At 42.3% G+C, this 26,614-nt stretch overlaps 1 protein-coding gene across 8 annotated transcripts in view; it reads right to left on the minus strand.

The window, feature by feature from the left end:
• The window catches only part of LMNTD1 (lamin tail domain containing 1), a 475,792-nt gene that overhangs the window by 332,870 nt on the left and 116,308 nt on the right, over nucleotides 1-26,614 (minus strand). For all 8 annotated transcript variants that reach the window (XR_004540206.1, XM_033953392.1, XM_033953396.1 and 5 more), the window contains exons 4-5: nucleotides 26,394-26,585; nucleotides 19,004-19,097 (exon numbers count right to left, since the gene is read on the minus strand). Coding sequence is in view for 7 of the 8 variants with exons in the window: in XM_033953392.1 (XP_033809283.1) it covers nucleotides 19,004-19,097; nucleotides 26,394-26,585 (286 nt within the window). In the remaining variant the exon portion in view is untranslated. The remainder of the gene's footprint in view (nucleotides 1-19,003; nucleotides 19,098-26,393; nucleotides 26,586-26,614) is intronic.

Raw genomic sequence — 26,614 nt, forward strand, 5'->3', positions numbered from 1 at the left:
CCCAGCCCTCCCCAGCCCATCCTCAACTGAATGGCTATATAAGGGACACAGACAGGGCAATTCTGCCCATTACTGGCCTTAGTTCTTCAATATATACCATTATTTTTTGATTAGAGATCCTCTGTGTTCATCCCATGCTTTTTAGAACTCTGGCACCGTTTTCCTCTCCACCACCTCCCTCAGGAGTGCATTCCAGGCATCAACCACCCCTCCATAAAGAAGCAGCAAAAAATATTTTCATAATTTTGCGGTTGGATCAGCATAATTTGATAATTTGTGGGTTGAATCAGCATGTCACCTTTTGCTTAATATCATTAGATATATCAGGTGCATTTGATTCAGTGGATCTTCAGAAGTTACTGTTGAGATTAAAGATACTTGGTGACTCGGTGAGGAGTGGAGTTCCTCAAGGATCGGCGCTCTTATGTTACTATTTAACATCTATATGGCCACAGTTGGTCAATTGTTTCAATCTTTGGAGGTTGAATATCGAATATATGTGGATGATATTATCCTTTTTTTCCCAGCAAGATTGTTGCATGGATGGGAAAGCAGGGTTTGAGATGGAATGTGGATAAGACGGAGATAATGTTTGTGGGGAGATCTGACCGGGATAGATGGCCAAAGGAATTAAAGGTGATGAAGTACTGCAAGTGAGAGAGTCAATGACATTTCTAGGAGTAAGACTTGACTCAGGCCTTACAATGAACTGTCAAGTGACTAAGACAGTACAAGCATGCTTCGCACAGATATATTTATTGTATCAAGTGAAACCAATGCTGTCATCTTTTGACTTTTGTGCTGTTGTGCAGGCGATGGTCCTGTCGAGGCTTGACTACTGCAATGTCTTGTACCTTGGAATAACCAAAACCAGGTGCAGGGCATTACAAGTGGTAAAAAATGCAGCAGCCAGATTGATAATGGGAACGTTGAGATATGAATATATTACACCTTAACTTCAACAGTTACACTGGCTGCCAGTTACATTTAGAATTCAGTATAAAGCAGTGATGATTTGTCATCAATTCTTATACGGTACGATCCCTGAATTCTTTACGAACAAGATAATTAGTTATCAACTGAAAAGATCATTGCACTCTGAAAATTCTGCGCTGCTGAAGGCAAATGTTAATCTAAAATATGTGGAAACCAAAATACATGGTAAGATTGTGGAACTCCCTCGTTGGGCAAATACAGAAATGTAGTGTTAGGGGCACATTTAGAAAACTACTTAAAACACACTTTTTTGTAAGCACATTTCTTTAAGTGGTGATTTTCCCTGTTCGCTGATTTTCCAAAGGATTTGATAATCTGTGTTCATTTGTTGTAAAATTTTATGTATGTAACATTTTTGTAAACTGTTTCGGTTGAAAACAGTATAGAAGTTTTTAAAATAAATAAAATAACCTCCATTAATAACTCAGCTGACTACATTTGTGGTTGCCCCAAATCAATAGATTTTTAAGAGCGGGTGTTGAAAAGTTCTCAGCCTAACCAAGAACAGAATGATGTGGATATGGTTCAATCAATGATCTAAATCTAAAACAATGTTGAAACATAGAATTTTGTTTCTGCAAATTGGCACTTTTTTTTCCCTCCCAAAACAGTTTATTAAATGAGAAAGTCCAAACAAACAGAGCAGGTGATGTAGCATTTTCAGTATACAGTATACAGAAAAAAAGCACAAACAACAAACCACCCCAACGGTTGGCACTTAATGAAATAAGATAACACTTCTCAGCTACAGTATCAAAATAGGGCTCAGAATTTAAGAAATTGGTTGGTTGGGCTGAGAACTTTTCAGCACCCCCTTGTACTTAATGAATCAAGTCAATTTTATAATAAATAGGTAAGTTCAAATGTGGAGGAGGCAAACAGCAAAAGTATTGAAACACTTTCCAATCATAGGTTCAAAAATTATCACATAGCTCACTTCTGATGCCAGCAATGTTCACTCTCCTTTCTCTAACCTCAATCACTGATGGGGTATGATGGGATAAATATGCCTTTTTTTTTTTTCTTCCCTCCTGCAGTGAGGACAGCCGGATAAATCAGCTCTTTGATTAAATTAACTTACAGTTCTGTAGAAAAAAACAACAAGGAGACTCAAAGTCTGAGCTCTGATGTAAAGTCTCCAATTAAGATGCTGTTGAAAAAGATAGAGATCCTCAGAACTCTGCAGAGATGACAGACAATGTTATCCTTCAGCCTTAGGATGTTCCTGAACCAGTGACATAGCTGGGATTTAGTGGGCTCTGGGCAGGAGGACTGAGATGGGCCCCATCCAGTTCCCCCGCCCCCTGAGTCTGGCACCTCCTCCTTAGGGTTACTAGATTTTCTACTGTAAAATCTGGACCTGTGGCCCTGCCCCCAGGTCCATCAAGCCTCTCCCGTTCCACCCCAGCCTTGCCCCCTCAACTGTTCTCATGCTCCAAGCCTCGATGGGAGGGCATCGGTGCATGCACAGGTGTGATGCAATGACATCACACACATGCATGTGACATCACCGTGTTGCATCTGTGCATGCATAGATGCCCTCCTGATGCAGTCCTGAGCTGGAAACTTCAAAACCCGGACAAAGTGCTGGGTTTTGAAAAGCTGTCAGGACGCCCAGACATGTTCTCTAAAGAGTACATGTCCGGGTAAATTTGGACGTCTGGAAACCCTACTCCTCCCCTTCCTCGTGATCAGCTACTTACCTACTCACTGGGTCCTTCATAGTTAAAGCATCAGAGACAGCATTAAAGGCTACCTCTGGCTGGTGAGACATTTCTTCTGCCATGTCCCGGCCACAAGAAGGTACAGCAGTGCAGCAGGATGTGGTAGAGGATAGGTCCTGCTCACCAGAAAGGCAGCCTTTAGCACTGTCTCTGATGCTGTAGCTGCGGAGGTCCCGGTGGATGGGCCCGTAGCTGAGGAAAGGGAGGTGCTGGAGCTCAGAGTGCAGAAGGGAAGGTTCATCTGCAGGAGGCCCCCAACCTTTGGGCAGCCCTGGGTATTTTGCTGGACTCCCTCAATGGGAGCTATGCCCCTGCCTGAACCATAAGAACTTGTGGCTGGGGTGCCTTGCTGTGATTCACAAGCAAAGGTCTGAATTCCTTTTCAAGTTTTCTTAAAATTTGATGTGTACACAATGTCAAATATTTCAAAGCGTATTACAAATTAAAATAGGGGAAAGACTTTACAGCAATTTATTACCAAATAATATATACATACAAAATTCAGTACAGACACAATAGTAAAGGGGGTGAACTACAATCATTAAAGTAGAAAGAGGACATATACGGGTAACACAATAGAGGGGGCAAAGAGTGAAAAAGGAAGATTGAATTAAAAAATAAATAAATAAATGAACGAAAAAGAGAAATGAAAAGAAGAAGAGGAAGATTGAGTCCTATAAGTAAGGACTGATTAGAATTAGTTGATTACAATATAAGCTATAAGGTTTTACACATAAATGGGTTGTCTTGTCTATGCCTCAAATGCATCCTTATAAAGGAAACTTTTTATAAAGCCTTTAAATTTTTCTAATGAGGTTTCCCCATGTAGATAATATGGTAAGTTGTTCCAGAGTTGAGGAGCTATAACTGAAAAAATGGAAGATCTGTTGATCTGAGTGTCCTAACTTGGGTATAAGGTATATAATAATAATAATAATAATAATAACTTTATTTTTCTATACCGCCATAGTCAGGTGACTTCTAGGCGGTTCACACTGTAAGAAGGCTGGACATTCAGCGAATAACAAGGTCACAATACAATACAATAAGTCAACATACAATACAAGACAAAACAATACAATACAATACAATACAATACAATACAATGAGTGTATACAACACAGTACAATATAATACAACGAGTCTAAATATAATACAATACAATAAGTCTAAAGACAACACCATACATAAGTCTAATACAGTATCGTACAATGAGTCTAAATATAATACAATAGTGAAGAGGGGAAAGTTACAGATTGGGGTTCAATAGGTAATGAGTAACTGAGTATTTCTTTAGAACTTCCATTTGAATTGGAGTACTATGGATAGCGAATATCTGAGTACATGAGGGGCATCTTGAGAAAGAAAGAAAGGCGTTTAAAGGGAGGGGAGTCCTAGTGCGGGAGGGGACGATTTTAGTCCGTGAATTTTTCGAATAGGGCGGTTTTGATCGATTTGCGGAATGCACTGTAAGACAGGTTGGGTTCGTTTATGTAGTTTTTCAGCCAAACTTGCTGTCTGTTCGCTTGGAACTTAAAGGTTCTATCCAGGAATGATTTGTATCTGCAGCCCGTAATCTTTGGGTATGCAAATATGTTTTTGTTTCTGGTCGCTCGTGTGGGGTTGTGTAGGATGAAGTGAGTTTGTAGGTATGAAGGTGCTAGTCCCCAGACTTGCTTGAAACAGGTGCAAGCAAATTTGAATAGTATTCGCGCTTCTATTGGAAGCCAGTGCAGCTTTTTATAGTAGGGGCTGATGTGGTCGTTTTTTCTTAGTCCGAAGATTAGTCGAACGGCGGTGTTTTGTATTAATCTCAGTTTTTTTATTGTTTTTTGTGGGATGCCCAAGCAGATGATGTTGCAGTAGTCAAGAATGGATAAGATCAGTGCCTGTACCAGCAACCTGAATGATGTTGGGTCAAAGTATTTTTTTATGGTCCTTAGTTTCCATAGCGTGTAAAAACATTTTTTCACTAGTGAGTTTGTGTGGTCAGTCATAGTTAGGTGTGTGTCTAGGGTGATACCAAGTATTTTTATGTTATTAGAAATTGGGTATTCGTGATTGTTTATTTTTATCGATGTTCTCGTAATTTTGTCATTAGGACTAGCCAGAAAGACTTTTGTTTTTTCTGCGTTTAATTTTAGTTTGAAATTGGTGGTCCATTTATCGATTTCGGTCATTACGTTTGAGAGATTGTCTACAATTTCTTTTGTGATGTCATTTAAGGGGATTAGGATGGATATGTCGTCTGCGTAAATATAGTGTATTAAGTTTAGTTTTTGTAGGAGGTGGCCTAAGGAGGCGATATAGATGTTGAAAAGTGTGGGCGATAGGGGGGAACCTTGAGGCACGCCTGATGGGTTTTTCCATGGTTTGGAATAATTTCCATTGCTGATTACTCGGTAGGATCTGTTTGATAGAAATTCTTGGAACCATTTCTTTGCCTTTCCAGAAATTCCCATTATTTCAAGGCACAGTAGCATGATTTCATGGTCTACCAGGTCGAACGCGCTGCTGAGGTCTAATTGTAGAATTAGTGCGCTTTTGCCTTTGCTAAAGAGATCATAAAGGTGGTTTAGTAGGGAGGCTAAGACAGTTTCTGTGTTGTATCCTTTCCTGAATCCTGATTGGTGTTCACTAAGGATGTTAAATTTGTCCAGGTAGTTTACTAGTTGAAGGTTGACCAATCCTTCTTGTAACTTTGTGAAAAGGGGAATGTTTGCTATGGGTCTGAAGATGGTCATGAAATAATGGTGTATTTGATAGTCAGATTTTAAAGGTCAATAATAAGTGATTCTATAAGAAATTGGTAGCCAGTGTGCTTTTGACAGAAGTGGTGTCACATGATCATATTTTTTTTTTTGAATTGGTGATAATTTTTATTGCTGTATTTTATATCATTTGTAATCTTCTCAATTCTTTTTGTGTAATGCCCTGATACAAAGTGTTACAATAATCTAGCCTAAAAATAATTAAAGAGTGGATTAAGATGTTAAGGGCTTCTGGTTTTAACACTTTTGCTATGGATCTAATTAGTCTCAACTTATAGAAGCAGTTCTTTACCACTGATCTGATCTGATCGTGATATGAAAGTCTTTGGTCTAGGATTACTCCCAGTATTTTTGTAGTTGTTACTATTTGTAGTGGAGTTTTATCTAAAAATATTTGTGATGAAAATGTTAAATTATCTTTCCATGGAAAAAACATTGCTGAAGATTGTGATATGTTTAATGCTAACATGTTGTCTTTAAGCCATTGACTGATTGATTTGCTTCAATTTGGTGTTTATATTATTTATGTCATTGGGATCATCCGTATTTAATGGGTGTAAGAGGTGTATCATTGGCATAAGCGAAGGAGGTAAATCTGATTGATTGACTAAGGGTAAGTAGGGGTGACAGAAAAATGATAAATAGTAATGGTGAGTAGTTATTTGATGTAGTGTTATTGAAAATGACTTTTGATGAGCGATCTTAAAAATATGATTTTTAAATGATTCTCTAAATTCTTGTAAAATTAATGTATTGGTTTATTTATTAGTGCTTATTATCTCTTATGTGTTTTAAGTAGTTTTCTAAATGTGCCCCTATCACTACATTTCTGTATTTGCCCAACGAGGGAGTTCCACAATCTTACCATGTATTTTGGTTTCCACATATTTTAGATTAACATTTGCCTTCAGCAGTGCAGAATTTTCCCAATTTTAGGCAGCTGTAGGCGTCCTACAGCTGTCTAATCAGCCAATTGGGATGCACATTTTTTTAAAAAATGCTCCCCAGGCAGGCCGCCTATATTGAAGGCGCCTCCGGGAGCCTAGGGAGGCCCGCAAGACGCCTAAGCTCGCCTAAGGGCCTTAGGTGAACCTAGGCGGCCCTACACGTCTCCCTAGTAGAGGAAGAGACGTTTACAATGTAGGCCAACAAAATGCTGGTCTACATTGTAAGTAGACGCAGCCGCTATATTTATTGCGGCAAGGGATCTCTCTGCCGCTATAAGTATAGCGGGCCGCGGCCGACTGTCCGATTGCTGGCAGGGGGGTGCCCAAACCCTCCTGCCAGAAGATGCCCACCCCGACACTACCGATCGCTGGCAGGAGGGTGCCCAAACCCTCCTGCCAGAAGATGCCCCCCCCGACAATATCGATCGCTAGCAGGAGGGTGCCCAATCCCTCCTGCCCGAAGACGCACCCCCTATGCACCCTCCCCTCCCGCGCTAACAGCCCCCAAACCTTCACCCCACCAAACTAACCTTTTCTTTTGGCCAGATGGGTCTTGCCCGTCCAGCCGGCAGGCCCGCCTCGTCGAAATGAGGCGGGCCCGCCCCTTCCTGGCCCATCCCGCCGAAGCCTAAGGCCTGATTGGCCCAGGCTCTAGAAGCCTGGACCAATCAGGCCTTAGGCATAGCGGGTCCGCCCATCCCACTAAGTCTAAGGCCTGATTGGCCCAGGCGCAGGTAAGGTCAGTCAGCAAGTTTTATAGTACTAGTTTACAAGAAGGACATTGTGAATCTGTGCAACCAGAAACTCTTGTAAAGCACAAAAACATGGTCAAACAACCACACATCAAACAAACTGGAACAAGAACCAAGTGGGGAATAGGACTGTACACGTGAGCCTTGGAAACAATAAGCTTTATTGATAATAAACACAGATATAAAATAAATACATGTATGAATACATGAACTCAACGTCCTTTACTTGTATGACCCGACATATCTGTGTTTCGACCTCCAACAGGAAGCCTGCCTCGGGGTGAAGGAGTCAATCTAAAAGAATGCACATAAACTTCTTAAACACAAATTTGATAACATCAATACATGAATGCCTGAAAACGTAATATCACAAATAACATTGTGGTATGTGAGGTAGGCCTGCTAGGACTGGCCCTAGTATAAGGCCTATGCCTGGAGCAGTTAGTGCCCATTCTGCTCAAGCTAAAGAACAGTTTCCCTGCTATTTTCACTAAGGCCAGCAGAGGGAGCTTGGGGGTTGAGCTATAGACTTCCCCTCCCCCTCACCTTCCCAAGTCTTGTGACCGGAAATGCTTTGCACCTGGGAAGGTTGGGCGGGGTTGCAAGTTCCTTAATCTCAAGTCTGAGCAGTTGGAAAGGCAGAGGGAGAATTGGAGAGGTGGAGAACAGTCACAAGAAAAGTACTGGCAGCCTAGCTAAGGACTAAGAGCTCTGCAGGACCAACAAACCCCAGAATGCATGGAGATTGTTGAAGCTGGGACTGAGATGACTCCTGACCTCTCTGAAGTTTCACAAGCTATGGAGTTGGAATCAGAACCAGGCCCAGAGGTTCAATCAGATTATCAACTCATGGAAGTGTGTCTCTCCAAGGCAAGTACAAAATCTGCCTAAAAAGTATTGCAATTTCTTTTGCTTTGGACAGTGAACTGTTTTGGTTTATTTTTCTTTTGGAAACTGTGTTTTTGCCCTGCTGAAGCTGAAGTAGAGAAGCACAGAAGTGTGAGACTGTAAAACTGACATTTGTTAATCTTTTGGTGTTACACTTTTTCCAGCCAGTGTGGTGGGGGATTTAGCCCCACGTTTTGAGGTGGGATAGAGGGCTCTATTTTGTAGCAGTATTACAACACGTGGAGCACACCACTTGGTCAGCATAATTTATATTGCTGAGGAAGAGCAGTGCTGTGTCACTGACGGTGATCTAAAGACACTTTCAAAAGGGAAGAGACTATTTTTTTCTTGTCATTTTTTTTTATTTTTATTTTTGGAAAAAACTTCAAACTAAAGATCATTAATAAATACAGGACACTTTTACATGTGGATTGAAAGACTGTATGGATATGATATTGAAATTGAGTTTTTCTTTTGTGTTTGAAAAGACTGGATTGCTTGGTGAAAAGTCCTGACAAATTAGTTGTGTTTTTGGTTTCACTGTTTGGCAACTTTAATAAATCCAGTCCTGGTTTTCATGAAAGACTTACCTGACTTGTGGGCAAAATCCTTATTCTAAACTAGTTTGCTTTTTCCCTTCCTTGTGGAGCCTTCCGCGGCTCACAAGGGAAAATTCTTGTCCCCGCAGTCTTGGACACATTGCCCTGAGCTTGCGGGTTACAACATGGACAACAATAGCATCAAATAGATCTGAATAAATAAATAAATTATTTCTTTATTTACTTACTCAAAAAGAAACCATAGAGGCAATACAGAAGTAAGTGCTTTAAGAGCAATTAGGAGGAGAAGAAAATGAGAGAAGGCTCAACAGAAGGCAACACTTATGAAAGGGCTGCAGAAAAAAGGCAGGAGCCAAAGGACCAAAGAAAGGGCCATTAGGAAGGCTGTCCCCAGGCAGGCCTCCCACCCCAACCCCTCCTATGGCAAGCCCAGTCTTACCAGGATCATTGGGGCTGGCTGCCAAAACCTATAATGGTAATGTTGTGATGTTACCACTAGAGGTCACACTTTTATATGAGGATGGTGCCGCATGGAAGGGATCTACAGGACAAGATAGCAGGAAGTATGCTCGTGGGGGGCCACAGACTTTCAAGGGGGAGGGGTAAGGTAGAGAGTCCCTGGTCCTCTGTCACTACTCTCTGTCTGTAGGTTGAGCTTATACAGTTCTTTATGCTCTTTGTAACTGTTTTATTTCAGAGGCAAATTAGTCTAATGTACATTGGATTCAGCAATCTTAATATATCAATGTCAGTGTTAATGTTAATTTTTAAAAATATTTTGTTTTATGGAACATAAAAGGTCTGAGACATCCAGTTAAAAGGAAAAAGTTCTAATTCATTAAAAAAAAAAAAAAAAATAAACCCTTCATTTTTTTCCCAAGAAACTCATATACCTATCAAATTTTACAGCCTGAGGGTGGAGGTTTGATAATTTGAAAGATGCTCCTCTCTGGGAAGGAAACATGGAGTGTCTATATTATTTTATAAGGATATAAAAGTACAACTCCTAGATCAACACAATGATTCAGATGGTAGTTAAGACAAAGCTGCAATAGCAAGTCCTGGTGTGGCAAAGGCGACACAGCCCCTAGGAGCTAAATGGGCTGAATTATATTTGCTATGTGGGAATCACTACCACAGCTTTGGAAAAGGGGCCCAAAATTATTTAACCAAGTTGTTATATTAGTATCTAGGGGAAAATTGAAGTCTCCAGCTATAAATATTGGTTATGAATCAAATTCAGAAAGAACTTAGAATATACAAATAAATAAATCTGGAGTGTCAAACATTTGCAGTGTCGGGGGGGGGGGGGGGGGGGGGGTCAGGGGTGCTGGGGGTTTGACAGGGCCCGGTGACAGGAGGAATATTAATTATTGAAGCTCCCTGACCACCATCCAAATGTCTGTTAGAAAGCAACTGCCTTTAAAGCAACTAGATATCAAAACTGATGAAACCCCAACTTGGGAGAACTTGGAATCAAAAGAGAAACAACTTCCTTTAAAGAAGATGATCAGAACCACCAAAAATGCTTTTGGTTCTGTTTCTCAGAAAATGCAGAAGACTTCCCAAAGCCTGGGTAAATATTTGTTGACTTCTGCTATGACTAAGGAAAAACAGCTGCACTGACAACAAAGCAAATAAAAATACTTTGTCTCGGACCCCTGGCCATAAGACCAGCAAGCTTATCCCTAGGTACCAAAGTTACACCCAGATCTAGTAAACACTTTTTCCTAAAACCAGATTCTAGGAAAGACCCAAAGCACTATGAAGATTAAAATTAGACATAGGCGTCAGAATGGGGGGGAGGGCCACAGGGGCTATGGCCTCCCCAAAACTTGCTGATGCTTCGGTTCCTCTTCTGGAAGGATAGAAAAAGAGAGTAGTTGGACGTGGGGTGCTGTGAAGGAAAGGGGAATGAGATACTTGAAGGGAAGATGGCAAAAGAAAGGCAGAGATGGTGGACCTGGGGATGGTGTAGAGGGAGATGTATAGAATAGGAGGATAGGATAGTTGGAAAGGGAGAGATATGGTATGGGAGGGCAGGTGGGAAGGCAGGGAGGAATAGATGTTGCTCAGGCTGGGAGGGGGCTGGGAAGCACAGATGCTGCATGGGCTGGGAGGAGACAGGGAAGAACAGATGTTGCACAGGCTGGGAGGAGGTTGGAAAGTACTATATTGCACTGATGGGCTACATATTACTACAGCAGGAAAAAGAAACCTTGCAGAGAAATTTAGACAATATGTTTCTAGGCATTTAAACTAGAAGGTGGGGGTGGTGTATGTATGAAGTACAATTATAGAGACCATCCCGGAAAAAAAAAAGAAAAGATGTGATAGTAGTAAAGATTGCAACATAAACAATATCAGCAACTCATTTCTTAGCATTGCAACGGAAAGTGAAACGAAACAAAAATCTATACGAAAAAGGAGATTACCGCTGAAAAATAGCTGGAAAGCGATGACCACAAATGCTCGCAGTCTAAGCAACAAAGTTCATGATCTGCAAGCCCTGATGTTAGAGGCAGATCTAGATATTGTCGCTATCACAGAGACATGGTTCAGTGAATCACATGAATGAGATGCAAACAAACCGGGATATAATCTTTTTAGGAAGGACAGAGATGGTCAAAAAGGTGGAGGAGTAGCTCTCTATGTAAAGATCAATATCTAAGCGACCGAAATGAAAGGGACCTGGGGAGAGGAAGAAGTGATATGGATCACTCTGAAAAGAGAAGATGGAACTTCTATCTACGTGGGTGTAGTCTACAGATCTCCGATTCAATCGCAGCAAATTGATAAGGATCTGATTGTGGATATCCAAAAGTTTGGAAGGAAAGAGGAGGTGCTACTGTTAGGAGATTTCAACCTGCCGAATGTGGACTGGAATGTTCCGTCTGCAGAATCAGAAAGAAGTAGGGAGATTATGGATGCCTTTCAAGAGGCTCTGCTCAGACAAATGGTGACGGAACCCAAGAGGAAAAAAGCGATATTGGATTTGGTCCTCACAAATGGAGAGAGTATCTCTAATGTTTGAGGGGGTGCTCACCTGGGAAGTAGCGATCATCAAACGGTTTGGTTTGATATAACGGCTAAAGTGGAGAGCGGCCTAGATTTCAAACGTACGGACTTTAATGCAATGGGAGAGTACCTGAAGAAAGAGCTGTTAGGATGGGAGGACGTAAGAGAAGTGGAAAGACAGTGGTCTAAGCTGAAAGGAGCGATAAAAATGGCTACGGACCTTTATGTGAAGAAAATAAATTAAAAAAAGAGAAAAAGGAAGCCGATATGGTTCTCCAAACTAGTAGCGGAGAAAATAAAGGCGAAAGAGTTGGCATTCGTGAAATATTAAAAAAACATAGAAGAGGAGTGCAGAAAGGACTACTGGGTGAAACTGAAAGAAGCCAAGAGAGAGATATGTCTGGCGAAAGCACAGGCGGAAGAACAAATGGCTATAAATGTAAAAAAGGGAGACAAAAATTTTTTCAGATATATTAGTGAAAGGAGGAAGATGAAAAATGGAATTGCTAAACTAAAAGATGCTGGGAACCGATATGTGGAGAGTGATGAGAAAAAAGCAAATGTGCTAAACAAATACTTTTGTTCTGTGTTCACAGAAGAAAATCCTGGAGAAGGACTGAGATTGTCTGGCAAAGTTACATGAGAAAATGGAGTAGATTCTGCGTCGTTCACGGAGGAGAGTGTTTATGAGCAACTTGAAAAACTGAAGGTTGACAAAGCGATAGGACCATACGGGATCCATCCCAGGATACTAAGGGAGCTCAGAGAGGTTCTGGCGAGTCCTATTAAAGACTTGTTCAACAAATCTCTGGAGACAGGAGTGGTTCCTGGGGATTGGAGGAGAGCGGATGTGGTCCCTATTCACAAAAGTGGTCACAGGGATGAAGCAGGAAACTACAGGCCGGTGAGCCCCACTACGGTTGTTGGAAAAATAATGGAAGTGTTGCTGAAAGAAAGAATAGTGTACTTCTTTGAATCTAATGGGTTACAGGATCCGAGGCAACATGGCTTTACAAAAGGTAAATCGTGCTAAACGAACCTGATTGAATTTTTTGATTGGGTGACCAGAGAGCTGGATCGAGGACATATGCTAGATGTAATTTACTTGGATTTCAGCAAAGCCTTTGATACAGTTCCTCATAGGAGGCTGTTGAACAAACTTGAAGGGCTGAAGTTAGGACCCAAAGTGGTAAACTGGGTCAGAAACTGGCTGTCGGACAGACGCCAGAGGGTGGTGGTTAATGGAAGTCGCTCAAAGGAAGGAAAGGTGACTAGTGGAGTCCCTCAGGGTTCGGTGCTGGGGCCAATCCTGTTCAATATGTATGTAAGTGACATTGCTGAAAGGTTAGAAGGAAAAGTGTGCCTTTTTGCAGATGATACCAAGATTTGTAACAGAGTAGACACCGAAGAGGGAGTGGAAAATATGAAAAAGGATCTGCAAAAGTTAGAGGAATGGTCTAATGCCAGGTAACTAAAATTCAATGCAAAGAAATGCAGAGTAATGCATTTGGGGATTAATAATCGGAAGGAACCATATATGCTGGGAGGTAAGAAGCTGATATGCACGGATGGGGAGAGGGACCTTGGGGTGATAGTGTCCGAAGATCTAAAGGCGAAAAAACAGTGTGACAAGGCAGTGGCTGCTGCCAGAAGGATGCTGGGCTGTATAAAGAGAGGCGTAGCCAGTAGAAGGAAGAAGTTTCAAGTTTCAAGTTTAATCACATTTGATGAATCGCTTATTACAATATCTAAGCGATGTACAATTTAAAAACCATCAGATGTTGGTATTACATAAAATTTAAATAAGTCAGACATTAGACAGACAATTTTTGACAGACATGAATGAGTGGGGAGAAAGGGGAAAGTTACAATTTTGTTGTTTGTTAGAACTTACATAGAAGGGAGAAAACAGTAGGAAATAAAGGGGTAAGGTAAAATTTTGTTAATTATTTTAAAATGTTAGAATTTTGAGTAAATTGTATCGTGAATCAAATTTGAGTATATCGTATCATATATCAAATGCGTCTTGAAATAGATATGTTTTTAAAATTTTCTTAAAAGAGACGAGATCTTTTTCGCTTTTAATAAAATTTGGAAGGGAGTTCCACAATGTAGGGGCCATAACGGATAAAATATCATTCCGTCTGGTGCCGATAATTTTCAGTGAGGGGATTGAAAGTAAATTCGATGAGGATGATCTTAGAGTACGTGCAGAGTTATATGGAATAATCATTTTTGATATAAATAAAGGTTCGTTGGAAATTAGTGTTTTATAAACCAGAAATAAAATTTTGAAAGTGATTCAGTGAGAAATGGGAAGATTTGATAAATAATGGGGTCACGTGATCATATTTTTTTGCTTTGTAAATTAATTTAATTGCTGTGTTTTGGATCATTTGAAGCCGTTTTTTTTCTTTCTGGGTTATGTTAATTAAGAGGGAATTATAATAGTCTAATTTTGAGATGATTAAAGAATGAACCAAAATGTTAATTGATTTAGGGTCTAAAAAGGTAGAAATTGAACGAAGAAGCCGAAGTCTGTAAAAACATGATTTAACTATTTGGCTAATATGGCTGTGGAATGATAGATCTACATCTATTATTACCCCAAGAATTTTCAGTTGAAGTACAGATTCTAGAGGAGTGTTATCCAGTATGAATGGTATTTTTGAAGTTATGTTTCCTTTCCAAGTAAATAGCATAGTTTTTGATTTTTGAGTATTCAGAGCTAGTTTATTATTGTTTAGCCAGTTTTTTATTAGTTCTAATTTATCATTGATGCTACAGGTCATTGGTAAGGCCCTACTTGGAGTATTGTGTTCAGTTTTGGAGACTGTATCTGGTGAAGGATGTAAGAAGACTTGAAGCGGTCCAGAGGAGGGCGACGAAATGATAGGAGGCTTGTGCCAGAAGACGTATGAGGAGAGACTGGAAGCCCTGAATATATATACCCTAGAGGAAAGGAGGGACAGGGGAGATATGATTCAGATATTCAAATAATTGAAGGGTATTAACGTAGAACAAAATCTTTTCCAGAGAAAGGAAAATGGTAAAACCAGAGGACATAATTTGAGGTTGATGGGTGGTAGATTCAAGAGCAATGTTAGGAAGTTCTACTTTACGGAGAGGGTGGTGGATGCCTGGAATGCGCTCCCGAGAGAGGTGGTGGAGAGGAAAACGGTGACTGAGTTCAAAGAAGCGTGGGATGAACACAGAGGATCTAGAATCAGAAAATAATATTAAATATTGAACTAAGGCCAATACTAGGCAGACTTGCACAGTCTGTGTCTATATATGGCTGTTTGGGGGGAGGATGGGCTGGAGAGGGTTTCAATGGCTAGGAGGGTTTAGATTTTAGATGAGCTAAAGTAGGTTTTAACGGAGATTCGGCAGTTGGAACCCAAGTACCATACCGGATAGAGCTTTGGATTCTTGCCCAGAAATAGCTAAGAAGAAAAAATTTAAAAGATTTAAATTGAATCAGGTTGGGCAGACTGGATGGACCATTTGGGTCTTTATCTGCTGTCATCTACTATGTTACTATGTTACAAATGATGCATGGATGGCGTGCTGAGAAGTGAGGGAAAGAGGGGTGCTGCCAGTGGGGGAGGGAAGAGAAAAAGAAAATTGTTGTACATAGGTGCATGGAGTGGGAGGGAGAGAGATGGTATTCATGGGGAAAGGAAGAAGAGGGAGAATTGTTAGACACGATAGTAGTGGAGTGGAGGGAAATAAAAATATTACACTGGGAGGGATGACTCAAAGAAGTGATAGATGTCAGATTCTGGAGAAGGGTGATGGAAGGACAGAGTTGTCAGACCACTGGAAGGGAAAAGAGAGTGCCAGACCAGATAAAGGAAGGAGAGAAGAAAGAGATACCAGACTGCGGGAAGGAGAGGAGTGAGATGTTAGACCATGGGAAGAGGGAGGGAAGGAGAGGGATGCCAGACCATATGAGGTTATAAGGTGGAAGAGTGATGTCAGATCACTGGAGAGAGAGAGAGAGAGAGAGAGAAGATGGTGCACAAGGATGAAGGGGAAGAGAAAGAGAGAGGGAGGAGATGGTGTACAGTAATGAGTGTGGCAGGGAAGAAAGAGAGAAAAAATGCTTCTTATGGGATAGATGGGAATAGGGGAAAAGAAAGAGAGAGAAGATGGTACACATAGATAGATGCAAAGAGAAGACACAGAAAAGTAGATTTTGAGAAGAAAGCAGAAAAATGTAAGAAAGTTGAATGTTAAAAGTTAACACCAAAGAAGAATGTAGGGTAGAAAGTGAAGAAGGAGAGAAAAACAGCAAATGGATAAGAAGGCCATGGAAACACAAGAACACAGACAGAAAGAAGTGCAACCAGAGATTGGGAAAAGATGATTGGATCACCAGACATCAAAGGTAGGGAAAGGGAATATGATTTTATTTTCAATTTACTGACTGAAATGTGTCAGTTTTGAGAATTTATATCTGCTGTCTATATTTTGCACTGTTCAGGAAGAAATTAATTTCTTTCTATTTCTCAGGTGTTATAATGCATGTAGAGTCTGGCAACTTAGGGTTTCGTTTGTGTATATTAGTACTTTTAGTTTGTTGTCCTATATTTGCATAGGGGTTATTATCTGTGTTCTGCATGTGTGACCGAGGCCAGGTGTTCTGGTAGGAATGTATGTTGAGAAGCATACAGTATGCTTTGTGTAGTTTAACCATTAGGTATTGTTAATAAGATTATATTGTGTGTATATATGAAAAAATGAATGGAAACAAATGGTATTACAATTAATACTATCATTATTATGGGAGTGGGGGGTCAGGGGTGGAGCTTGGGTGAAGTCAGGGGTGGGGCTTGGGTGGAGCATGGGTAGAGATTTTGGGCCCCCCCAAACAAAAAGTGTTTCGCTGCCTATGAGATTAGAAGTCTATCTCTCACTGAGTTGGTAAAGATGGTCTTAGGAGATCTGTGTGAACAGCAGCACTGAAGAGCCCCTATTCACAGGGCAGGATTAATTTGAGGGCCCCTAGGCACCCAAGTCCACTGGACCCCCTGCTCCGCCCCACCCCATCCTACCATGCACCCAGGCAGAAACAGAAAGCTGCGTCAGAGGGAAGCTTTGGGCAAGCAGCACCGCTTGCACAATTACAATTCCCGTTGCCTTACTTACCCGCGTTGCTTGCTTGTCTTACTTTCCATCGATGGGGGGGGGGGGGCCGCATTGCCGATCGGGGTGGGGCCCGCATTGGCGATCGATGCTGGAGGGGCCCATCTCCGTTTGGAAAAAACAATGTTGATGCCCTCCTTCATCGGGCCCCCCTGACCATTTCGGGCCCTAGGCATGTGCCTACTTGGCCTATTGGTTAATCCTGCCCTGCCTATTCATCACCTGCTATTATCAGCAAGATAAGGCAGTTTGATGTAGACTTAGAGAGTGTCTCCTTGGGCATCCACCAGCTGAAATGCCTCTCTCAAGTGTCTGATGATATCATTAATAGAAAAAGAAAGTGACATGACCATTTCTCTCATTTCTAACTGAAGATAATAAACTCAGAGATGAAGCTATATTAAATTATCATCATAAGAACATAAGCAATGCCTCTGCTGGGTCAGACCTGAGGTCCATCGTGCCCAGCAGTCTGCTCATGCGGCGGCCCAACAGGTCCAGGACCTGTGCAGTAATCCTCTATCTATACCCCTCTATTCCCTTTTCCAGCAGGAAATTGTCCAATCCTTTCTTGAACCCCAATACCGTACTCTGCCCTTTACGTCCTCTGGAAGCGCATTCCAGGTGTCCACCACACGTTGGGTAAAGAAGAACTTCCTAGCATTCGTTTTGAATCTGTCCCTTTTCAGCTTTTCTGAATGCCCTCTTGTTCTTTTATTATTTGAAAGTTTGAAGAATCTGTCCCTCTCTACTCTCTCTATGCCTTTCATGATTTTGTAAGTCTCTATCATATCCCCTCTAAGTCTCCTCTTCTCCAGGGAAAAGAGACCCAGTTTCTGCAATCTCTCAGCGTATGAAAGGTTTTCCATCCCCTTTATCAGACGCGTTGCTCTCCTCTGAACCCTCTCGAGTAACGCCATGTTCTTCTTAAGGTACGGCGACCAATATTGGACGCAGTACTCCAGATGCAGACACACCATCGCCCGATACAATGGCAGGATAACTTCTTTCATTCTAGTTGTAATACCCTTCTTGATTATGCCTAGCATTCTGTTTGTCACTGCGCACTGTGCCGTCGGCTTCATTGTCATGTCATATGACAGTACACCATTTACAACTCACACAACGCCCTCAAAAATTCTCTAGGTCTTCTCTACAAAGGCATGCAAGATGTCTTCAATGTGTGGTTAGCAGCTGGACCCAAATGGCTTTGAACAATATTAACAGAGTAGCTATGATTGCAAACTGTAGCCCGTTCTGAGCTCTTTGGGGAGGATGGGATATAAAACCAAATAAATAAATAAAAATTCAAATTGTGCCCTGGAAATTTTCTATAATGTTCAATTACTGCAGAAAAATGTCCAAATCATTTGCCCGCCCCACTCCCGCCCAAACCACTCCTAGAACACCCCACCCCCATTCAGATTTAGACACAATGCAGACAACTGTAATAAAAATCCATCTACAAAATGGGTTTTGAAAATAGTGAATTGGAAAATGTCAGTCTGCCCCTTTATGCCACTTTTTCGACATTTTTCTTTTATAAAAATGAGCCCCTTAGTTACCTAACTTAGGAGCCTTTTCTTAAATACAGTGGAACCTTGGTTTACGAGCATAATTCATTCCAGAAGCATGCTTGTAAACCAAATTACTCGTATATTAAAGCGAGTTTCTCCATAGGAAGTAAGGGAAACTCGCTTGATACATTCTACCTCCTCCCCCTCCCCCCCACTCCCCACGAGATCTCGGAGAGAATGAGAGCCAGAAGGCCTTGAGCATGAGCAGATGGGATCTATCTTTAACTTGCACCAGCAAGCAGCAGATGGGGTAATGAGATTGTTTGGGAGGGCGGGCGGGCAGATGCCACTTATAGCACGGGGGTGCGATGCCGGTTAGAGCGGGGAGAGGTGCTCGTTTATGGGGACATGCTCGTTTTGTGAATTAAGGTTTGCGGGAGTGTTTTGCTCGTCTTGCTAAACACTCGCAAACTACGTTACTCGCAAACTGAGGTTCCTCTGTTTTGAACTCTATACTTTTTTTTAGGTTGGTCCAATACAATGTATCACAGCCTACAAAGATTTCTATTTTGATGGCCAAGACTGACCACGTTTAACTGAGGTAACAGTATGGGCAAGAAAGGCTAAAGATGTTTGAAATGAATTTTGGTGCAACTTTTGTAAAAAACAACATTCCCACCTGTAGGTGACTGCCTTTTTGATATTCCAGTTGTTTTCTTAGATTAGTTACTTGGTCTTGAAGCTGCAGTCGAAGAGAAAATTCTTCTTGATACCTATTTTGGGAACATATTGCTCTTTAAATGTGAAATAGGCTGATGATACTCTTCAGTGTTCACATGCTCACATCACTATCCCCCTCTTTTATGAACTCATAGCGTGGGTTTTAGCGCCAGCAGCAGCGGTAACTGTTCAGATGTTCATAGAATTCCTATGAGCGTCAGAGCAGTTACCACCGCTGCCGGCACTAAAACTCGTAAAAGAGGGGAGATAATCCATTAACTATGCTTGCCCTAGCAGAGTCAGAAAGGAACAAAATAAGCAACCCCTCCAGAAAAGAGCTGAAGTACAATGACAGGGCAGTGTGGCAAAAATAGAGACAAACTACACTTCCCCCTCCCTATTCGCGGTTTTGACACTCGCGGTTTCACATATTCACAATTTTTTTTAGGGGTGGGGAAAACCCCCCATAGTTTAGGACGTTCCCGCTTCCTTCCAGCCTTCCTCCCGGCATCCCGGCCTTACCTGGTAGTCTAGCGAGCTTTCGGAGCAGGAGTGATCTTTCTACGTTCCTTCCCCGTGTAGATCGTCAATAGGAAATGGCTGCCGTGAGTTCCTGTCGTAGTCTCAAGAGACTACGGGAACTCACAATCTGCACGTGGCAGGAGCGTAGGAAAATCGCTCCTGCCCTGAAAACCTGCTAGACCACCAGGTAAGGCCAGGATGCTGAGGGGAAGGCAGGAGGGAGGCGGGGGTGGGTCAGAGCTGAACGAGAAGTTATTTGTGGTTTTTCTCAATTCACGATCTAGCTCTGCCTCTATCCTCCGCGAATACCGAGGGAGAAGTGTATGTAAAAACTGAGGTGAAATATTTACATTATTATTAACCTATGGTCATCAAGACACAGAAAAAAATGAGAACTGGGATGAGAAAAATGCCATAAAAAATATAATCATCCCAAATAAGCTGAATATTCGCTCACTAAAAATAAGGTAGAAAAAAGGTTTCAGTAGCTAACAGGAGTCTTCAGTTCAATCATTCGGGGGGGAACTACTGCCCTACCATCACAGGTCCTAAAAAAACTCCTTAAGTGTCTCTGATAGTGTTAAAGCAGTTTCTATGTTCCTTTGTTTGAAGCTGTTTAGTGTGGGCTGGTGTGGTAACTTCCCTGAAACCCATAGAGATTTAAAGGGCTTCAGGGCAGTTGCTGTGTAGCTTTGTAAAATGAGGGGGGAGGGGGGGAGAGGGTTAATTTAGTGTGTGAATATTCAAATTGTTTGGGATGATTATATATTTTTTGATGATATTATTAACCTATAGCTTGATGTAACTACCAGAGTCACATTTCCAAATTAAAAAAAAAAAAATCTTCATTCTTTCAGTATGATTGTGGTATTGTTGCTGAGTTGCAAATTATTGAGTGCTGAAAGTCATGTACTGTGATGTTGCTCCTGATATCCACAAATTACAGTGGCTTCTTCCAATTGAAGTGAATGCTGCAACCCTTTAAACTCTATATCCAATGACTGCCTACTACATGCCACTAAATACCTTTTAACTTGCAGTGTAGTTGAGTGAGATTTTGGGACTTTCAGAGTAGAGGTCTGCACAGGAACGGGGATCGCGGGAATACTGCGGGTCCCATGGGGATCCTGTGGGAATCCCCTCTGGCCCACGGGACTCCAACGGGGACCCCCCTCTAGCCAACAGGACTCCCACGGGGATGGAAGGCTTTGGAAGCAGGGTTCATCCATATAATATAATGGACACGTCAGCCTTAGTAAAAGAGGGGGTTTTAAGTTAATTACCTGAACAGAAAATAAAAAAAGGGTTCCACCAAAGAGATTCCACAAGGAAAACAGCAGTGGAAACACAAAAGAAACTGTGGAATTGATGATCCTGTCAGAAGTAATTGCTGCTTTTTATGGGGACGGGCAGGGATGGAGGTGATTCCTTGCGGGGATGGGTGGGGACGGAGAGGATCCTGGCAGGGACGGGCGGGAATGGGTGGGATTTCTGTCCCCGCGCAAATCTCTATTTCAGAGTTTAGGATAGTATTTAAAGTCACTATCTTGTTAAAAAGATGTGAGCCAATATTCAGCCTTGGTGACAAGGACAGCATCTAAAAACTGCATCTATCTAGCACCATTATATGGATATTTAGTAGTGCTGAATATATATGGAAATTCCGCAGCACATATATATATATGAGCTAAGTGGTTTCTATAAAGAACAGTCCACCTAATATTTAAAGTGATGTAACCAGACAGGAATATAATGGGTATCTTAGCATTTAGTGCATGCTAACCATTAATCTGCACCGACATGGTTAGCATACACTGAGGGGGAATTCATGAAAAGGCGTTAAGCGTGTTTATTTGTGCTAACACATTAGTGCGGGCTAACTGCTAAAGATGCCCATTATATTCCTATGGATATCTTTAGTTTTTAGTGCCCACTAATTGCACGTGCTAACACACTTGACACCCTTTCATGAATTCCTCCCTAATCGCTTAGGCCTAGATTCTCAAAAAAAAAAAGTGTTAAAAAATGATGGGCTGCCAACACAATCGTTCTTGTAGCGATTTAAAAAAGTGAGTCATTCTCCAAAAAAATGCTCATGCAAATGAGATTAGTAGAGAGTAGCGAAGACTAATTAATTTTGCATGTGTCCATCGCTGGTGATAGCGATGGGCATATGCACAGAATAAACACAAAAACAAAACACACAACAGCAGCGGAAGAGATGTCCACTTTCTCCTGCTGTCAAGCAATACCCCTGCCCCCCCATCCCCCGGCAGTGAGAGAGATGCTCACTTTCTCCTGCCACCAAGTGAAACCCCCCAGCAATGGGAGAGAGGCCCATTCTCTCCCACCGCAAACAGCCCCCCCCGCAACATGAGAGATGTCCACTCTCTTGTGCCACCAAGCGACCCCCCTCCTCAACAGAGAGAGTGGTGCCTATTCTCTCCCACTGCCATGCAACACCCCACCCCACCCTGGGCCTCTGACAACTGGTACCATCTCCCCCTTACCTTTATTTATATGGCAGACTGAAGGGATGTCTACTCCCTCAGGCCAGCTGGCCCACCTCTTCAAAATGGGCCTTCCCCTCCCTGGTGCATCCTGGGATGCACCGGAAAGGAACCTGAGGCTCTGAACGGAACAGGTTGTTTAAAGCCCTCCTATGGGTGGGGTCTTAGGCATCCGGACCAATCAGAGCCTCTTCAAAATGGGCCTTCCCCCTCCCTGGGGCATCCAGGGAGGGGCTTGAGGCTCTAATTGGCCCATGCTGTTTAAGGTCCCTCCTATGGGAGGGGCCTTAAACAACCTGGGTCCACCAGAGCCTCAGGCCCCTCCTTGGTGCACCTGAGGATGCACTGGGGAGGTGAAGGTCCATATTAAAGAGACGAGCCAGCTGGCTGGAGGAAGTAGGCATCCCTCCGGTCAGCCATCTCAATCAAGGTAAGGGGGAGAGGGTGCCGGTCATTGAAGGCATGGGGGAAGGGGGTGTTGCATAGCAGTAGGAGAGAATGGGCATCTCTCACGCTGCTTGGGGAGGTAGCTTGATGACAGGAGAGAGTGGGCATCTCTTCCACTGTAGGGGGGTGTTGTTTGCGGCAGGAGAGAATGAGCATCTCTCCCGCTGCTGGGGGGGGGGGGTCGCTTGGCGGTAGGAAAGAGTAGGCATCTCTCCTACTGCCGGGGTTTTAAACAGTGCTGTCACTGTACCGGCACCCCTGGACCAGTCGCTAATTTTTGTTGCCATAAGCTGACGTCCTCTTGGAGAATGACTCGGCGATTTTTAAAAATTCACCGGAGTGCTCATTTCAATACTGAAGAGCCCATTTACATGGCAGTGTCAGGGACTGCTAGAAAGCTCGCTAAATGCCGAGATAAGCCATTTTGATAATCCACTGCTAAAATGTGATTGCGTTAAAGTTTTGAGAATCTGGCCCTTAGTGTCTATTGATAAATTCCCCCCTTAGTGTTCTCTGATAGATTAAACAAAGATGATATTTAAAGCTTTATTTTTTTTACTGTTTACAAAGTGGTAGAAACCTTTTGGAAAGTAATTTTGTAAGAGGATGCTGAGTTAAGGCATCTATGTTAACTTGATGCCTACTTGTTTTATTAAATAGGTTTATTATTTTTGTGTTCAATCATTTTTATTGAAAATTACAAAGGAATAACAACATTCAGAAGACCAGGACTACAATTTCTTAAAATAGTGCATAGAAAGTATTTTCAAAGTTAATGCCAGAAGAAACAAGTACCCTTAATGGCGAGATCCTAGCAAAAACGGTAGCAGAATGAGACTTGGGGGTAATCGTCAGTGAGGACATGAAGTCTGCCAATCAAGTGGAGCAGGCTTCGTCCAAGGCAAGACAAATCATGGGCTGCATACGAAGGGGTTTCGTTAGTCGTAAGGCGGAAGTCATTATGCCATTGTATAGATCCATGGTGAATCCCCACCTGGAATACTGTGTGCAATTCTGGAGGCCGCATTATCGCAAGGATGTGCTGAGACTGGAGTCGGTGCAAAGAATGGCCACCCGGATGGTCTCGGGACTCAAGGATCTACCATACAAAAAACGGCTTGACAAATTACAGCTATACTCGCTCGAGGAGCGCAGAGAGAGGGGGGACATGATCGAGACGTTCAAGTATCTTACGGGCCGCATCGAGGCGAAGGAAGATATCTTCTTTTTCAAGGGTCCCACGACAACAAGAGGGCATCCGTTGAAAATCAGGGGCGGGAAACTACGAGGTGACACCAGGAAATTCTTTTTCACTGAAAGAGTGGTTGATCGCTGGAATAGTCTTCCACTACAGGTGATTGAGGCCAGCAGCGTGCCTGATTTTAAGGCCAAATGGGATCGGCACATGGGATCTCTTCACAGGGCAAAGGTAGGGGAGGGACATTAAGGTGGGCAGACTAGATGGGCCGTGGGCCCTTATCTGCCGTCTATTTCTATGTTTCTATGTTTCTATGAGAGGGAACCTCTAAAGTATAAACTAGCAATGTCATATTGTGCTTATGGTGACGAGTTAAAACCGTGTGAGACAATTGCGTGCGGACAATGCCGGGCAGACAATCGCACGCAGGACGTCAGCGCGCTAGATTAAAACACTATTTTAAAGTGCTCCGAGGGTGTATGTGTGTGTGTGTGAAACTGTAATTTTTCCCTAAAAAAGAGGGAAAAGGGATGTTTCCTCTATAATGAGGGGTTCCCCCACAACGGGAGCACCAACAGTTCTAAGAAAAGTGGGGTTGTTCCCCACCACATCCCCTTCGAAGCGCTTTAAAATAGTGTTTCAATCCAGCACGCTGATGTCCTGCATGCAATTGCCTTGCACGGTTTAGTCTATGTACCGTGCTTATGCAGCGTGAACTGAAAAAAAAAACACATCAAAATGGGGTTTTTTTTTGTCGGATTCTTCCACAGAACTCGGCCGATTCTTATGAAATTTAGTGCGTCGTGTCCTGAATGAAGTTGATGTAAAATGTAACTACTTCCCACAGACAAACACAAGCAAAAAATCCAATAGAACTACAGTAAAAAAAATGTCAAGCAACCAACGAAAAAGGATACGGCAGCAATAATGTACAAGATGCCAAGTTCTTAATAAAAAGCAAAACTTTAATCGCAATCCTTAAAACATTGAACAGTTTGTATCCAGGTATGGTTGCATGGATTTTTCCATACTTATCCACATTGATCAATCATTTTGTTCACCTCATTCATCCATTCTCGCATTCATTCACATTAGCCACAGGTAGCATCTTTATCACTCTACAATTTTGGTCTCACATTACACATTAATGCTATCACAATTATAAATTAATGCTGTCACCATTCACATCATTGCTGTCCCTATCACATTTCCTTCACATAAGCACATATATCTGCTTACATTCTCACACCAGGACCCCTGAGAAAGGAGTGTGTTTTTGAAACACAGACCGTGTTGGGTCCCGGTTTTCCACACAATTGGACCACACCTGGATACAAACTGTTCAATGTTTTAAGGAATGCGATTAAAGTTTTGTTTTTTTTATTAAGAACTTAGCATCTTGTATATTATTGCTGCAGGATCTTTTCTCGTTTGTAATTACATCCCACCACACCACAACACTACCTTGTGAAAATTAATTGTGAAGTGGTTCTCCTCTTGCAGCCTGGCAGTCAGTAGCGCTGCCCCCACCACCACCATGCTTGCTCAGTTATATATTTTTTTAAAAAAACAAGCATGGGAAGTGGGGGAGGAGGTGGCACAGAGGTTCTGGCCTAAAGAAAAGTGGCACTGACTGCCAGGCTGTGCTGGTGGATTACCACTTCTACTGGCAGGACTAAGGGACCCCTGCCAGCCATAGCAGCATATGGTGCCATAATTATTTTTTTTTTGGGGGGTGGGGGGGTTGGGGAGGAAGTGCCTGAAGTGAAAGTGGGGTCCCAGGCTATGCCACTGAGTCATACCATCTTCAAGGAAGAGTAAATATATTTGGATTTGAGGATTGCTGAAGACAAATAAGAAGTGTTTCTGTGCCTGTGTTTTAAAAGACATGTGTAGGGATTGTTTATAGCTGACATGTGGGGTGTCAATGGAAATTCTCTGGTGGTTCTTCCTCATGTACAGCTTAAGTATTTTATAAATATATTCTTTTCTGATGACTATAATGTAGAAAATCCCAAATACTTCCTATAAGTACCCTTCTAGAGACCAAAAAGAATTTGGTTGACTCGATCCAGCATGCTGTCAAGCTGTTCAGTTTTGCCATATCAAATTTTATTTGATGGATGGTCAATGAGGCCAGCACTGGGCAGACCTGCACGGTCTGTACCCGTATATGGCCATTTGGTTGAGGATGGGCCGGGGAGAGCTTCAACGGCTGGGATGGTTTAGATGGGCTGGCGTGAGCTTTGACGGAGACTTCAGTAGATGGAACCTAAGCACAGTACCGGGCAGAGCTTTGGGTTTCTGGCCCAGAAATAGCTAGGAAAAAGGACAATTTAAATTAAATCAGTAATTTAAAGAGGGGGTACGGTTGGGCAGACTGGATGGACCATTCGGGTCTTTATCTGCCGTTATTTACTATCCCCCTCCTTTTCTAACACGTAGCGCAGGTTCTCACGCCGGCAGTGGCGGTAACTGCTCCGACGCTCATAGAATTCCTATGAGCACCAGAGCAGTTACAGCCGCTGCTGGCGCTAAAACCCGTGCTACGCGTTAGTATAGGAGGGAGTATATTACTATAATGAATAAATTGACCCATACAGCAGGACAGCATTAAAAATCAACTGAAAATTTCCCTCCCCACAACTGTCACAGTGAAATGTATGTCTTACTTTTGTTGTACCATTAAGAGGCACTTGTGTAACACTTCCAATTCTTTTCTGGTTAGCTGCAGTTGAACAGAAGATGGTGTTGTAGTAGCAAATCTTGCCTCCCAAAGATCTGCTTCCTTTTGTGCAACAAGAAGCTGTAAGTTCCTTAAGTCTTCATCTTTCACGAGAAGTTCTTTGCTAAGCTCCATTATTCTACAGACAAAAGAAATAATGACCAAAAT

The sequence above is a fragment of the Geotrypetes seraphini genome, chromosome 7 (assembly GCF_902459505.1).
Source record: "Geotrypetes seraphini chromosome 7, aGeoSer1.1, whole genome shotgun sequence".
NCBI classification, from domain to species: Eukaryota; Metazoa; Chordata; class Amphibia; order Gymnophiona; family Dermophiidae; genus Geotrypetes; species Geotrypetes seraphini.